The sequence below is a fragment of the Elephantulus edwardii genome, unplaced genomic scaffold (genome assembly GCF_000299155.1).
Source record: "Elephantulus edwardii isolate Elephantulus edwardi_28Jun2011 unplaced genomic scaffold, EleEdw1.0 scaffold00033, whole genome shotgun sequence".
NCBI classification, from domain to species: domain Eukaryota; kingdom Metazoa; phylum Chordata; class Mammalia; order Macroscelidea; family Macroscelididae; genus Elephantulus; species Elephantulus edwardii.
Genome location: NW_006399783.1, coordinates 13313989 through 13329292, shown reverse-complemented (window position 1 = coordinate 13329292; position 15304 = coordinate 13313989). Strand labels below are relative to the sequence as shown.

General features: G+C 47.7%; 1 protein-coding gene across 1 annotated transcript in view; it reads right to left on the bottom strand.

Annotated features, from left to right (window-relative positions):
- Positions 1-12774, bottom strand: part of ERGIC1 (endoplasmic reticulum-golgi intermediate compartment (ERGIC) 1) — a 153947-nt gene extending 141173 nt beyond the window's left edge. The window contains exon 1 of the mRNA XM_006884427.1: positions 12575-12774. Within this exon, the coding sequence (XP_006884489.1) occupies positions 12575-12774 (200 nt within the window). The remainder of the gene's footprint in view (positions 1-12574) is intronic.
- Between the last annotated feature and the right edge of the window lie 2530 nt (positions 12775-15304).

The window sequence follows — 15304 nt, the reverse complement described above, 5'->3', positions numbered from 1 at the left end:
AAAACTAATAAAATTTAATAAAAAAAAAAAAAGAAATATAAGTCCCATGAGATTGGGGGAAGGGTTGTCTGCTTTAGCGCTGTGGATGGTTTCTAGAGCAGTGTCTGGCACTCAGTAGGCCCTCAATAAGCATGCTGAATGAACACAGGACTCCACCATTCCCACCCACTCCTGGATTGTGGACAGGGCTACAGAGACTGCCAGAAGAAGGGCAGGATGGCTGTCACTTCCAATCACCTCCAGCCGTGCAGCCCCTCGGTGCCGCTTCCCTGGAGGACTCAGCATGAGCATCCCACCCACAGATGCTCATGGGGACAGGAAATGGTCACCCAGGCTGGCCTCCTCTCCAGTGACCTCTACCCCGGGCTTCCGTGGCAACACACTATAAACACAACCAAGCAGATGGCATCTAATACTGGGGATGTCCATGAGGTGGCCACAAGAAAATGATGGAGATAGCGCTTCCCTTCCAAAGCACAAAGCTGTGGTTCAGAAAGCCACAGAGAAGCATCACTGACGAGCACTAGGGTCTTAGTTCTGTCATGATTTTTACATAAACCTGAACAAGCTCCTAACCTCGGCGCCTCAACCTTCTCAACAGGAAAATGGAAACAACAAATGGCTCCAACCTGATCTGAGGATGGAGGCATCCATGAGAAAGAAGCCTTTAACCTGGCACCTGATAAACAGAGGCTATTGTGGACACTGTTACCCCAGAGAGACAAACTGGGGCCTAAAGGTATTAAAGGATTTGGAGAAAGAGTGTGCCATTCATAAATGGCTTTAGCCAACCCTGGAACTGTCAAAAAGGGAAGTTGGGTCAAGTGGCCGGAGCTGGCAGTGCCAGACCAGGACCATCCTGAGAAGGGAAGCCCCAGCTGGCTGGTCTGACCCAGCAAAGAGAGGACCCCCTATGGATGGAGGAGGGGTCAGCATGGGAAGTAGCTTCAGTGTATAGAGAGCCCCAGATGAAAGGCGGATCTACAGGGGAGATGGGAGAGTAGTGTGGAAAGTAGGTTCAGTATAGAACAGGGATCAGAGTGAGATGGGGTCCAACATGAGATGAGTTAGTGTGAGAAAAGGCCCATCATCGGAGAGGCCCCAGGATGGAACAAGGAAGTCGGCCAGTCAACCTGTAGGTCTCTCCCTGCTCTGTCTCTTACCACACCATCACACCCACCAAGCTCCATACCCAGAGTCCAGCGGTTTTTCCTCAAGTCCTTTCCAACTGTAAAGAGGGAGCTGGATGTATGGGCTTGTGTGACACACAGGCTGTACACCACCACCTACCCTGAGCAGAGTTCAGTTTGACCCAACATGATTTTAAATAAGAAAAAGAAAGTATAATTGCTGATCAACTGCATATAATTTACTTGGCTTTCACCAACTTGCTGAAAAACCAGGGGCTTTGCAGGACAACAGCATGCAACAACAGGAGCTGCATCAGTACCCCCATCCTCACATCAGCTAGAGCATCCTCTCTGGCCCACAGACTTCTCAAGTCACCCACCCACGTATCTGCCTGGCTCCCAAGGCCACATGAGGCTGTGACACCTGTCTCCCTGTGAGTGTCCTGACAGAATGAACCGGGATGCTGGGGCCTAAGCATCAGGTGTTCTCACATGATTCTGGTCCAGTAAACCAGATGCTATGGTTTTACACCACCATCCAACCATCAGCTAACGCTCACCAGGGGGCAGGAGCTCAGAAAGGTATACAGGTTCCCACCTTCGAAGTAGATATTTCCACGTTAACTTTCCACATTAACTCACTTCACTTTCAGGAACCCCTGTTAGGACAGCAAGTAATAAATGTTGAAGAGGATGTGGCAAGCAAGGAACTTGTACATTGTTGGTGGGATTGTAAAATGGTCAATCACTCTAGAAGGCAGTCTGGCGCTTCCTCAAAAAGTTGAACACAGAAATTCCCTATGACCCAGCTTTCTACTGCTTGGGATATGCCTCAAAAAAATTAGAACTGAGATACAAATGGAGACTTGTATACCAATGTCTATAGCAGCGTTATTCACCACCACAAGATCATGCAAACAACCCAAATGTCCAACTACAATCAAATGGATTCAGGAATTATGGTACATTCACACAATGGAATACTTATGCAGCACTCAGGAGCAAAGATTTTGTAAATTACTCCCTAACTTGGGAGGAACTAGAGAGCATTATGCTGAGTCAACTAACTCACTCCTATAAGGACAAATACCATATAAAACCATTATTGTAGAATGAGAATGAGGATCCAAGGGGGAGGGGAGAGTGCAAGTAGAGGAGTGAAGATGGGCGGTAGGGAGGGTGTTTAATCATAGAGTTGTACACTTTGATGGGGGTGGTATGAAGGAAATGGGAAAGATCTGGTGTGAAAAACAATGTATTTGAACTTTGTAAAAAAACCAACGTATAAAAAAATAAATAAAGTCAATGTGCTTATCTGGAAAAAATAAAAGCAAAACTGTAAGACAGAAATTCACCCCAACATGCAGCTAAGGAAAGCCAAGGTTCTGAGGAAACGTGTGTTGTCCAGGCCTCACAGTACACGGAGTGAGGAGGGAATCAAATCCAGAGATGTGCCTGATAAGCACAAAGCAGGGTACATGCCAAGAGGAATCTGACCACCCCCTGCCGAGGTGCCAGGGCCAGGTGTTGGGGTGACTGGTAGTATTGGATGGTTCTGGAAGCGGAGTCAGTTTCACCCATCACGTAGCACTTTCTGCTGAAGATTCTGATACCCTTTCTTCACACCATGAATGTATACACAGACTCACCAAAACAGGACAGGATCCCCCAGGATCCCCAAAGTCCTCAAAGGACCTCTTGGCTGAATTCTATATGTCACTGGCTCTTTGTATGAAACTGTGGGGGAAGAGGTGGTGATCCAGAGAGGAATCATAGAAATGTACACCTGTTAGGTGTGAGTGGGACAGGACAGCGCATGGTAAAGAGTCAGAACTCCAGATCTCAGGCTGAACTCGAGCAAGCCCTGTGGTTGACCAGCTGTGCCTGGGAACAGGCTTGTTCCAGCCTAAGAAAGTGACTTAATAGCCACTACTAGTGACTATAAAGTCAGAAGTACTGCAGTGGGCAATCTGCTGTCAAGGACCTCTTCAAAATCCTGAAGGACAAAGATGTCAGTTTAAAGAGTAAGGTACACTTGAACCTTGGTATTTCTAATTGCTTCATATGAATGTGAAAGCTGGGTAAGAAGGAAGATCAAAGAATCACTATCTTTGAATCATGGGGTTGGTAAAGAGTACTGATTAACATGGGCTACACAAAAAACAAATTTATCTTGGATGTACAGCCAGCATGCTTCTTGGAGGCAACAATGGTAGGACTTTGCCTCACAGGTTGTCAAGAAGGAACAGTCTATAGAAAACTTGGAAAGGTAGAGAGTCGGAGAAGGAGAATAGGACCCCCCACCAGATGGGCCAGTGTCTGCAACAATGGGCTTGAGCACCTGTGACTATATTTAACAACAGCCTTGCCTCTCATCTACAACAGTTTCATTTAGTCTGTTTCCAACAGACCTTGCTTCCTGTCCAGATGTGTTGTCTGGCAGATTCTGGGAGGAAGGCCAGCGATCAGGGAGGGACTATACTATCAGGTGGTACTCCGTCCTCAGCAGCCCCCTGACGTGTGATCCAGCACCTCAGAGGGTCAATTTCCTGGACATAAATGCTACCTTTGTTATCTAGAACTGCTACAACAGAACTACCGCATGTGGGCAGCTTTAACAAATTTAGAATTCTTTTCTCACAGTTAAGCGTCTGGCTCACTCATTCACTGCCATTAGGTCGTAAATGATTCATAGCTGACCTGCCAGCAGGTTTTCCAGAGGCTGTTAGATGCATGGAAGGAGACTGTCCATCTTTCTCCCTTGGAGCAGCTGGTGGACTTGAACAGTCGGAGAGGTGCCACGTTTGGGTTAGCAGCACAACTCCATACAGACTATGCCACCAGAGCTCCCAGGTAAGAGGCTGCTGTTGTTATTACTGTTGTTACGTCCCAGCAAGGATTATTGCTGACCCTCCAGAGGGTTTTTAGAGGCTTTAAACTGCACTGGAGGAGAATGCCTGTCTATTCTCCCACAGAGCAGCTGGTGGATTTGAACCACTTACTTTTGAGTTGACAGCACAATTCCTTACCACTAAGCCACCAGAGTTCCCTGTCAGAGGTCCAAACTCAGGGCACTAACTTCAGGGGAAGGCTTTCTGTCAAAGGTAGGGGGAAGTCTTGTTTCTTTTCATTTTCTGTTCCCTGGGATTTTTTGCACTCTTCTTGTGACTGAGCATTTATCTTCCCCCATCTCTTCTTGCTAATCTATTCTTTTGTAATCACAAAAGAGAGGACAGGGCTCAGGTCTGTTTTATCATAGGGTCGCTATACTGAACAACAACAATCAGCAATACTCTAAAACAGCAAAAGAAACACAGTCCCAGGCAGGATCGAGGGAACGAACCCCACCCCGTCCTGCACCATCCTCACACAACTGCACCTGAGCTCACTGGAGCAGCATTGTGCAGGTCTGTCGCAAGGAAGGGCTTTCTCGCTTTCTCTCACTGTCTCTGCACCAAGCATGACGTCCTTTCTCCGTGATGATCCCTCCTGACATGCCCTAAGTCCATGAGATAAAGTCTCATCATCCTTCAAAGGTATTGTTATTAGGTGTCACTGAGTTGGCTTCCACTCACAGCAACAAGAGAATGAAAGCCGGCCCAGTCAATTAATCTCATTAAGGGCCTTTCTCCTCATTTTCCCTGACCCTCCTTTCCAAGTATGATGTCTTTCTCCAGGAACTGGCCCCTTCTGCTACCAACTGCAAATTACAGGACCGATGACACATATTTTGGGGGGACACAAGTCAGTTCACAATAAATCAGAATAATAAAGCTCATTTCAGAGAGTGAACCGGCCACAAAGCACCCTACCTATTGCTGGGTTCCACAGTGTGGATATTCTTGCTTTGTCCTGCCTCTACCAAGAGCCAAGACTTTTAAAAAAAAAGAATGCATGGCAGTGTTGGAGTGTCCTATCCTATACTATTCCCACATATGCTACTAACATAATTAAGTTAATAAGCCCAAGTGTTAAAGTTGACACCAGACAATTAGGCTAATTACCACTAAGGAAGAGGAACAATCAATTAGGCCCATGTTTCTCAAAATGTGGTTTGAAAACTAGTAATAGTGTTCTGGGAAAGGGTGTTCTAGACAGTAAGTTTGGCAAAAGCTGGGCAAAACCAAAAGCCATGAGTTGCTTCCGTGCAGTACACCTCGGAGCCTTTAATACACTTGCGTGCACGGTGAGTCCAAAAGGAACACTGTGGAGGAGCACAGACTGGAGGAAGCTCAGTCAAGTTCATCACACAGAGCCAGAAGGTGCTTTTCCAACAAACTCCCCAGGTGATGCTGACACTGCTGGTTTGGGGACCACTCTTTGAGGAGAAAGTGCATAAACAGAAATTTAAGATTCTTTCAGGGAGCTTTGGTGGCCTAGCTGTAAAAAGCTACATTGCAATCCCAAAGAGACACGGTTCAAATCCACCAGCTATGCCTTGGGGAAAAAGAATGGGCAGTCTCCTGCCATGGGATTTAATGTCTCTGAAAACCCACTGGAGGGTCAGCTATGAGATGGTTTCGACTCAACAGCACAAAAGAAGACTGTTTTGTGCTCCTTGGGTGATACAAACTATCAAATGCTGAACTAGATGAACAAACCACCACCGCCTGGCCAGAAGGCTGACAATCCAAACCCACCGAGCAGTACCTAAGAAGAACGGCCTGGTGATCGACTTCTGAAAAGTTATACATAGCCTTACAAATCCTATGGGGTACAGGTCTACTCTGCACACTTGGGGTCACGATGAGTTGGAAGTAACTCGATGAGCATAATCAGCAGATCCCTTCACTGCCCACTTTCCTAGCGAGCAAAGGAGACTTCAGAGAACGGAGCGGACTTGGGCAGTTCACTAGGATGCTAGACATGATCAGAATCTAGCACCACAGCCTGTCCCTCCAAGGTTCGTCTCCACCTTCCAGCCTTCCTGGTGACCAGAGCCCTCCTGGTCACAGGCCCTCTCGGTATACAGTGGGGCTCAGTCCTGGTTGTGGGTGAGAATCATGTGGTGGGCCCCTAAGAACACTGGTGCCCTCAGCTCTATCTGGTTTGGGGTGCAGCTAGGTTTGGCGGTCTGTAACACTCCTCAAATAATTCCATACAGAGTAGGCTTGAGGATCATGGATTTAGAGGTCCCAGGTAGGTCACACCCCAAATGCCCTGCTAACTAACAACCTGCCTGTCTATAAAAGAGTCATCCCAGAGACCTTTCCAGTGCCAACTGGCAACCACCAGCTAGCAGCCACGATGAAATAAAGCATGAAAGGATTAACAGATGGGAAGTGGAACGCAATGAGGCCACAGCTGGCTGAGGCCACGTGTAAAGCTATGCATGGTATCAGAGTCAGGAATCCAAACCAGCTTGCTGTGAAGGGATTTTCCACCTCATTCCACATCCAGAGGAGCAGGTAAACATGACGCCCCAGTGGCCGTGAGGGACAGCCTGGACTTGCCAGGGTGAGACACTGAGTCAGGTGTGAGAAAGACATGGGGGCTTTACGGAAAGACGTTTTCAGCATCTGTGTCAGACTATGAGGCTGGCAAAAGACAAAAAAGAGGCCAATGACTTCAGGTTTCTTAATGAGCACTGTTGGGAAAGGATTAGTGATGAGAATTCCAATGAATCCAATTAGAAAAAGGTTTCACATCTCCCTAGAATCTCTCGGGTTAGTGCACATGGTTAACTCCCTTGGTTGCTAACTACAAATATGGAGGTTTGCGATTTCTCAGAGATGCCTTGGAAGAAAAGGCTGGTGATCCACTTCTCAAACATCAGCCGGTGAAAACTCATAGAGCACACTTCTACTCTAACACTCATAGCTTTTTATATTCTCTGAACTTAGTAACTGGAAAGGCAAAAACTTCACAGACAAACTGAGGGGATTCAAGGGCACTGGAACCAGATGGCCAATGTTTAAACACGAGCTCCTTCTACTAACCAGCACAGCATTTTCCTGAACTTTGCAACACCCGAGCGTTCTTATCTGTAATATGGAAGAACAAGACCACCTGCACTGTAGGTTGTCAGAGGAATCAAACAAGATGATATGCATTAGATTCTAAACTCAACCGATACTGATCCTTCAGAAAACAGAACTGTTTCATAATGTCCAAGGCTGTAAATCATTAAAGTAGATTACCACATCTTTCTCCTCAGAATTGCCAATGGATTCAAACCATCAACCTTCTGATAAGCAGTTGAGTGTTTTAAGCACTGCACCAAGAGGCACTGTAGAGATTCCCATTTCCCAAATGCCTGGGACTCAGCTTGGTGTGGGCTGTGAGGTGGTTAACAAAATGAGTAGGGGCCCTAATGGGCAAGGTCTCATGTGTGCCAAGCAATCCACACTTGATGCTCAGAGCTGATGATGGCAGAAAAGCTAGGCCACTTTTGGAAAGCTCATGCACTGACCTGAGGGGCCTGGGGGAGCCTGGAGAGGAGAGATCACTGGGAAGGCCAAAGTGAGGGGGCGACCACTGGGAAGGCCAGAGTGAGGGAGCAACAGAGACACTGTGGTGGGGCAGGCTTCACGGAGTTGTGTCCTGTGCAGTCACATGGGACCCTGTACTCATAAAGGCCACGCTTGGTTTAATGCTCTGCAGTTTCCACCTTGAAATTCTGAATACTTCCTGAACAAGGAGCCCTGCAGGCTCATTTGTACTGGGCCCTACTAGAAGACAGCTCATTCGAATATCCTAGGTGAGGCAGCCAAGGATTGCCACCTATTCTATAAAATGAAGAAACTGAGGGTGTGAGGGGGTAAGCTGGCTGTCACAGGGTGCAGCTGGCCAATGGCAGGTAGTGGCACATGAGTTTCAATTAAGGGCAGCTCTTGTTAGGGAAAGCCAGCCAGAAAGCGCACTCAGGCTCCACTGCAGCCAGGAGGCAGGAACTGCCTGGGGCTGTTATCTCTCCCCATCCTAGGGCTCCCCGCTTCCCCAGCCTCATGGGCAGGTGGCACCAGGTACTGCTGGCCCCAAGTCAACCGGAACTGGGTAAAGTCAGTGCCAATGTCCACAGATCTAGGCCATGGGGCCAGTTCTACAGCTGCAACATCCGGCTATTAATCAAACAGTTCAACAAGAGCAAAGCTAACACGAAGAATCACTGAAAGCCTAGGATGCATCCTCTGCATTCTGCCTCCTCTGACATTTCAAACTCAAAACTCGGTTGATTCTGACTCACAGCAACCCTCCATGAGGATTCTCAGACTGTTAGTCTCAATGGGAGGAGAATGCCATGTTTCTTCTCCAGAGCGGCTGGTGGGGTATCTGCTCACAAAAGGAAGAGGTGGTTTTTGCCATCACACCATGCCTTCAGCTTCCTGGAAAGACTTAAAAGAGGCTAATCCTAAGGGTGAGTTTGGCCCACGGACTGTTCTTTTTTTTTTAACTCAACATTATAAATTTTTTTTCTGCTCCTAACAAGAACAAGCCTTTGCTTCATAAACATTTGCCCAGGGACTCTTGAATATTTAAAACAACAATGTTGGTTTTATGTACCTTCCAGTCTGAACCAACCCACAGCTGACCCCCTGGAAGGCTTTCAGCAGCAGTTAATTGCACGGGAGGAGATTGCCCATCCTTCTCCCGCAGAGCAGCTGGTGGCCTCGAACCGCCTGCCTTTAGGATGGCAGCACAGCTTCTTGCCACTATAACTTTCTTTGCTTTCAAAGAAAAATATAGATATCTTTTTTATTCATTGTTGCACATTTCCCCCATCCCGGCTCACAACCCAGTGCACCCCTTATTCCAATTCTTGTCATACTTATAATGCGTAATCATATAGTCCTTTAGGCGGTTTTTCTTCTCATCTGATCTACTGCAGTGTTAATTATCTATCCTCTCTTTTCCTGCTGTTATTAAAAAACAAAAGAAAACTAAAAAACAAACCACAACTGACCCAAAAACCAAAACACCACACACTGTTCTTGCACCAGGCAGTACCACTGACTAATGCACTCAGCTGCTAGACATCTTTGATGGACATCTGTGTCCATCAGAGGCCCCGTGGAAGAAAGGCCTGGAGATGTGCTTCTGAAAATTCAGCCCTTGAAAATCCTACGGAGCACAGGTCTACTCTGACACCCTGGGGCTGCCCTGAGTCACAACTGACTCAAGTACTGGTACTGCTGTAGTCACTGCAGACAGGACAGTGAATAAAACATAAAAATTCTTGCCCTCAAGGAGCTCAAGTTCTAATGAGAGGGGAAAACAAAATAAGCATCGAGTAATTAAGTGAATGAGATCATTAAACATAAGAGGTGTCTGAATGAATCGTGACAATAACAACCAAAATTGCTTTCTCACTGTCTCATTATCACTCACACTGTCTCATTTAAGCCTTCAGCGAGTCCACTTTCCTGGGTACTGGAGCACAGACAGGAAAAAGGCACAGACGCTCAGTTTCCCTCAGACGTATAAGAACAAATCTGTTTCCATTGTGGTGACATGGGTATCAGAGCAGAATGGATTTGTTTGAAAGTAGATTGTGAGGACCATCTTCTGAAGGTCTTTGCACAGACTGGAACACCCAACCTTCTGGTTAGCAGCCAAACAGGGTAAAGGAGTGTTGACAGGGTGGTAGACTTCCCTACCAGCTCTTGCCTCTCCCACCTGCCCCCAAATTTTGTTTTCAGGAGAGTAGCACAAGTAGAAAGCCTGGTCTCTGCCTGGTGGCATGGTCCACAGGGAGTTGTACTGCTGACTCAAAGGCAGTGCCTCCCTGCAGGTTTGAATCCATCAGCTGCTCCACTGGGAGAATGATAGGCAATCTTCTCTACAGCCTCCTGAACATCTGCCAGAGGGTCAGCCATGAGTTGGTTCCAACTCGATGGCTAGGAGTTGGGCTGCGCCAAGTTGGGGAGTCGTAATTACAGTATGCTTCTTGTCCCGTCCTACAAATATGAAAAGATCTGACAGGACTGTGAGACTCTCAATCCTCCCAGAGCTAAGGCTTGGAATCTCAAGTTCAAATCTCAGCTCCACCAGGTCACAGCCATGGACGGGCGAACTCTTCTTAGCAAAGTCTCCTTTGCCTTTGCAATTAGAACAACATCTCACGGGGACAAGGAATGGATGTCTGTGCCATTTGCACCCCAGGGTGTGTGTACAGTAGTGCATGCTCATACCCTGCCCTTGTTCCTGTGACCCCCACGGATGGTCTCCTGCCTACTCCTCTTCCTGGAGTCCACGAGGACAGGGCCATGTCTCCACATGGACACCATGGGGCCCCGGCAGAGGGCTGAACGTCGAGCTCACCCAACACCCATTCGGTAAAGGAACGTGTAACAAGAGAACCATGTGCCCACACCAGAGTCCTGAAGTGTGTAGTTAACAGATCTTTAAAAATGCAGATTTATTTGGCACATATGGCTCCATCCTCTAAGGTGCAAATGGTGTTAAATCTATTCTCACCATTCTGTGGTGAGCACAGGTCCTCGAGGAATCTATTCAAACACCTTACTGAGTGTGAAGGAGGTAGGATTTCATAACATTCTGGGGCCAAAACATGCTTGGGGAACCCCGGGACAGAGGTATCTCAGAGCTGGGACATGCCCCCTTGAAACAGTGATGCCTAACAAAGACTATTGGAAGCCAAATACCCCACTTCCCTGGTCTGCAAGGCTAAAGTTCAGAACTGGCTCCACTTTATCTTCCCTAAGCTTCCAAATGAAGGGGCATCAGGCTGGGAACAGTGTGTGGCCAGGGACCCAGGCCCACCCAGTGTGTGACCATCCTGGGCCCATGTAATCCAGGGTAAGACCCTCAGAACTGGTGCCTCAACTTCCTCCTCTATACAATGTGGACAGAATGTAGAGTAAAAGCATCAATACCCAAACTAGTGAATTTCCCCAAAATCACCAAAGCTAATGAGTTACACGATGATGGGGTAGAAAGGCCAGAGGCCCATCCAACAAAAGGGAGTCTTTGTAGAACCAGGGTTCACGTGGTAGCCTAACTCTCATGATCCATATGTTAACAGGTGGCGTTGCTGCTGGCCCTGAATTCCACAGCGAAGCATTCTCCGTCTCAGAGAACCTGGTACCTGCCTTGGGGCTGCCCATAGAGCAGAAGGCTAATGGCCTGTGTGCTAGGACAGGGTGGAAAACTGTGCCAATCAGTTCAAGAGGCCCAAGGCTGATTTCCTGTCCAGGCCTAAATCCTATAGGCCCACAACCCATGAAGTCACAGCTGGTATAGACACCTCTCTGTGCCATGGCCTTACCTGGGCCTCATACCTGTAGAGGAAGGGAAGACTGCCTTGTGAGGCAGGCATCAGAAGCCTCATTTACTAACATGGAGAAGTCCCTTGTTCATTAACACTTCCACTTTCAAGATCTAAACGTTGCCATGCTCTGGGCAAAGTGTAGCCTGTGCGTGAAATTCTTACAGCTGGGGCCTTATTTTTAGCCTGACCTGCAGGTGGTGAAACCAAGATACTGAGAGGCCTCAGACACTTATTCATCTGAACAACGGAAAAGAAGTCTGCACCCAACACTTTGCTCTTAACCTCTAGACCATACCCAGCAGCTCAGTGGTGGAAGAGCCAGAATCTGAATGCTGCTCCCTTCAACACTAAGGTCAGCATCCACAGTGTGGATGTCTAAAGCCAGGCATCTCCCAGAGCTCCATGTCTCAAGGGAAAATTGGTGGAGACCTCTTCCAGGGCAGACGTCCAGAAGGCTTTGCCCAGCACATCGTGGGCCATGAGAAGCTGGACCCCACAAAAGATCCATTGTGGTGACTGCAAAAAGCCAAGGTTTGACCTGGGTCAGGTCCTCTGCAAGGTCCTCATCTTCCCACACTCCTAGGCCTCCTCCTGCTCCCACGACATCCCTAGATCCAGGCACCCCTAAATCCAGAGCGCAAGTCAGTCTGGCAGGGGACAGGCCTCTTTCCAGACAGGCCTCCAGGTCTATCCAGTCTGGAAAGCCTCAAGGTAGAGAAACCTAAAACCCTTCAGCTGCCCTTCCGCAAACTGAGCTGCAGCTTCCTGAGGGTCGGTGGGATGCATCATAAACGCCTTGAACCCACCTGTCAGCTGGGTGGAAGGTCCACTAATATGGCCTCAGGAAGAGTGGAGGAGGATGGTGGATTTGCTTCTATCTAGGAGGCGAGGGGAGGATGTAAGCCTATATCCTAGTTTGGGGGTAAGGGAACGTGGGTGTGCTAGGCGTCCAGTCGCGCTGGGAGGGGGTTTGGCGGCAGGAAGGAGAGGCGGCCTTTGGAAGTGTGTGGGTTCGTCTCCCACTGCAGGGAGGAGGGCCTCTGTCACTCTGGCCGGCTTTGTGTGAAGCAGGGGGCCCGCCTGGGGTCCGCAAAGGCATGCACCGGGAGAAGGGGGGCGCTTTCGCGTGCACGACCAGATTGGCCCGTGACGTGCCGGGACACCCCCGCGGCTGCAGAGGGAGATCCCCTGTGACGGAGATCGCCACACTCACCTCCTGAAGTCAAAGGGCATCGTGCCGCCGCCGCTGTCGCCGCAGGGATGGAGCGCTGCAGGCCAGGCGGGCCGGGCGCCGCGTGGGTCGGAGCCCGCAGCCTCAGCCTCCGCCGCCGCCCCGCCCCCGCGGGCCGCCCCCGCCCCCCGACACTCGCCACTCGCCTCCCGCCTCCGGGAAGTGACGCTCGCGCAGCCCATTGGGCGCCCTTCTCCGCCTCTGGCCGCCTCTTCCGCTGCCCAGTTAAAGGGGCCCGGGAAGGATCTGGGGGGTTCGCGCTCCAAGAGGACAGAGCGCTGCTATGAAGGGTGGTGCAAACATTCATTTGTTCACTCAGCCGCTCTCCCCCTGTGCCTCCCACCTAGTAACTCCCACTTTTTCCTTGTGTGCCCTCGGGCACATCACTTAGCCTCTCAAGTCCCCAGTTTTTGTTTTGTTTTGCATTTGTACCTGTGTCATCAAACTGTGAAAATTAAATGAAATGGTGCAGGGGTTGACTAGTGGTGTGGATCAAGGCAAGAAGTTCTACGGGCGAACACACAACTTCCCTTCTGTGCCTGTCACTAGGTCTCTAACTAGGTCTCTAACCCTCCCTTTCAACATCTTTGGTGCAAAAGATAGGGGGGAGATGATGTTAATTTCCTCATGCTGTATTGATGTATTTTCATAGGAATTAAATGGGAAAATTGTTAGAACAGCGCGTACTTGAGCTCTTAGAGGTCAACCTCTCAAAACTTAAGATTGTTGGCCAGGGAGCTGTTTCTGATCCCATTTCCCGTGTATGTGTGTATTAACAAGGTGTTAATTTAGCACCTACCCTCATCCGGGCCCAGGACACATTGATTGTCCTACATACAGTTATATCTGCGGTATGACTTGGCCCAGGGGGAGCTGTTCTTGCTAAGTCTCTCTTTCCTCCTCTGAAATACAGGGGTGATCGACTCCCTCCGTGGTTGCTAGGAATTTTAGAGAATCAGCTTTTGAGACAATACAATACCCAGGATTGGGGAAACACTGAAACGCACTTGCTGAGAAACTTGGGCTTGAAGGTGATGATGGTTGGTCCCTGGAGAAGCACAGTTCTCTGGGGTTCTGCAAATAGCCACTCATCTCCAAGGTTTATTAACAAATGACTTTAAAAACTCAAGGGAGGAAGTTAAGAGCTCATGTTCAAAAAGTGAAGTCATTTTCCTCTGACAATGCAATAGTGTTGAAGACAGTAAACCAAACATGTCCTCTGGAGCTTGCTCTGTGCCTTGACTAGTTGAATTCTGACCCATAAATTCACTTTTCTTTCATCATTCATTCATTCAATAAATGTTGATCCATCCCTCACTGTTGCCCTTGAACTATTGAGAGCCAATAAAGGAAATCTCCACATGAGCTGAAGACCTAGGGGAGCTGAAAGTGTGAAAACACCTTGAGTGGATACTGGGCCCAAATGACAATTTGTTGGCCTTATCCTTGACAAAGACATTTGATCACATCTCCTCCAACTAAAAATGTCAACCACTGTCAAGTTCACTAAACAATTCCTCAACAATTTCAGTCCAGAACCACTGAATTAGGAATGAATTAACACAATCTCCAAGAGCTTCCTTAAACTTCAATGTGGATTTCACTTCAACACTAAGAAAATAAAAATCCTCACCAGTGGACTAAAAGGCAATATCAAGATAGACAGAGAAAAGATTGAAGTTGTCAACAATTTTATTTTACTTAGATCCAAAGTCAACACCCACGGTAACAGTTGTCAAGACATCTGGGAAATCTGCTGTGAAGAATCTCTGAGTTTAAGAGCAAGGATGTTAGTTTAAAGATAATTAAAAATGGGTAATTAATGTGTCTGACCTAGGCCATTATATTTTCAGTTTCTTCTTATGCATGTGAAAGTTGGACAATGAATAAGGAAGACTGAAGAAGAATTGATGCCTTTGACTTGTGATATTGGTAAAGAGTGTTGACTTACAATAGATTCCCAAAAGAAGGAATAAATCTATCTTGGAATGCAACCATGATGCTCCTTAGAGGCAAAGATGGTGAAATATTGTCTCACATACTTTGGGCATGTTGTTAGGGGACCAGTCCTTGGAAAAAAGACATCATACTTCGAGAGACTGAAAGTCAGCTAAAGAGAAGAAGACTTTCAATAAGATAGATTGACATGGTGACAACAATGGACTTGAGCATGACAGAGATTATGACAATGGTATAGGATAGAGCAAAGTTCAGATCTCTTGTTCATAGAGTCGCTGTGAGTCTAACAAAAACCATCAGGAGATTCATTGGCACCTTTCTATCTAAGAGGCATTATTATACAGGATGTTGTCCTTAGGGGTGTGAAGGAGGATAGACAGGGGAAGAACATATCAGCAAGGGTCTGTTAAGGTCTGAAAGGCAGTCAGTAACAGATGATCCATTCATCCAAAATACAGGGGGAGATAGAACTAAGGAAATCAGATTGTGTGTTGAGTATATGGGAAGAGTCTAGATATCTTTGAAAAACGGAGTGTCTTAATGCAAGTTAAATTTTCAGATTATTAATCTTATAAGCCCCTGTGGTAGCCAGCGTCCTTTTGGACACTCAGTGAGCCTGACTTCCTAGTATTTCCTGATTTGGGGTAATCACCTCTTACAATGGACAGGGCTGATCTGTGTGCAAAACCATCAAAATATTGCAGGAATGACAGTGTGTGATTTTGAGGTCAAGTCATAGAAGACATTATGGTT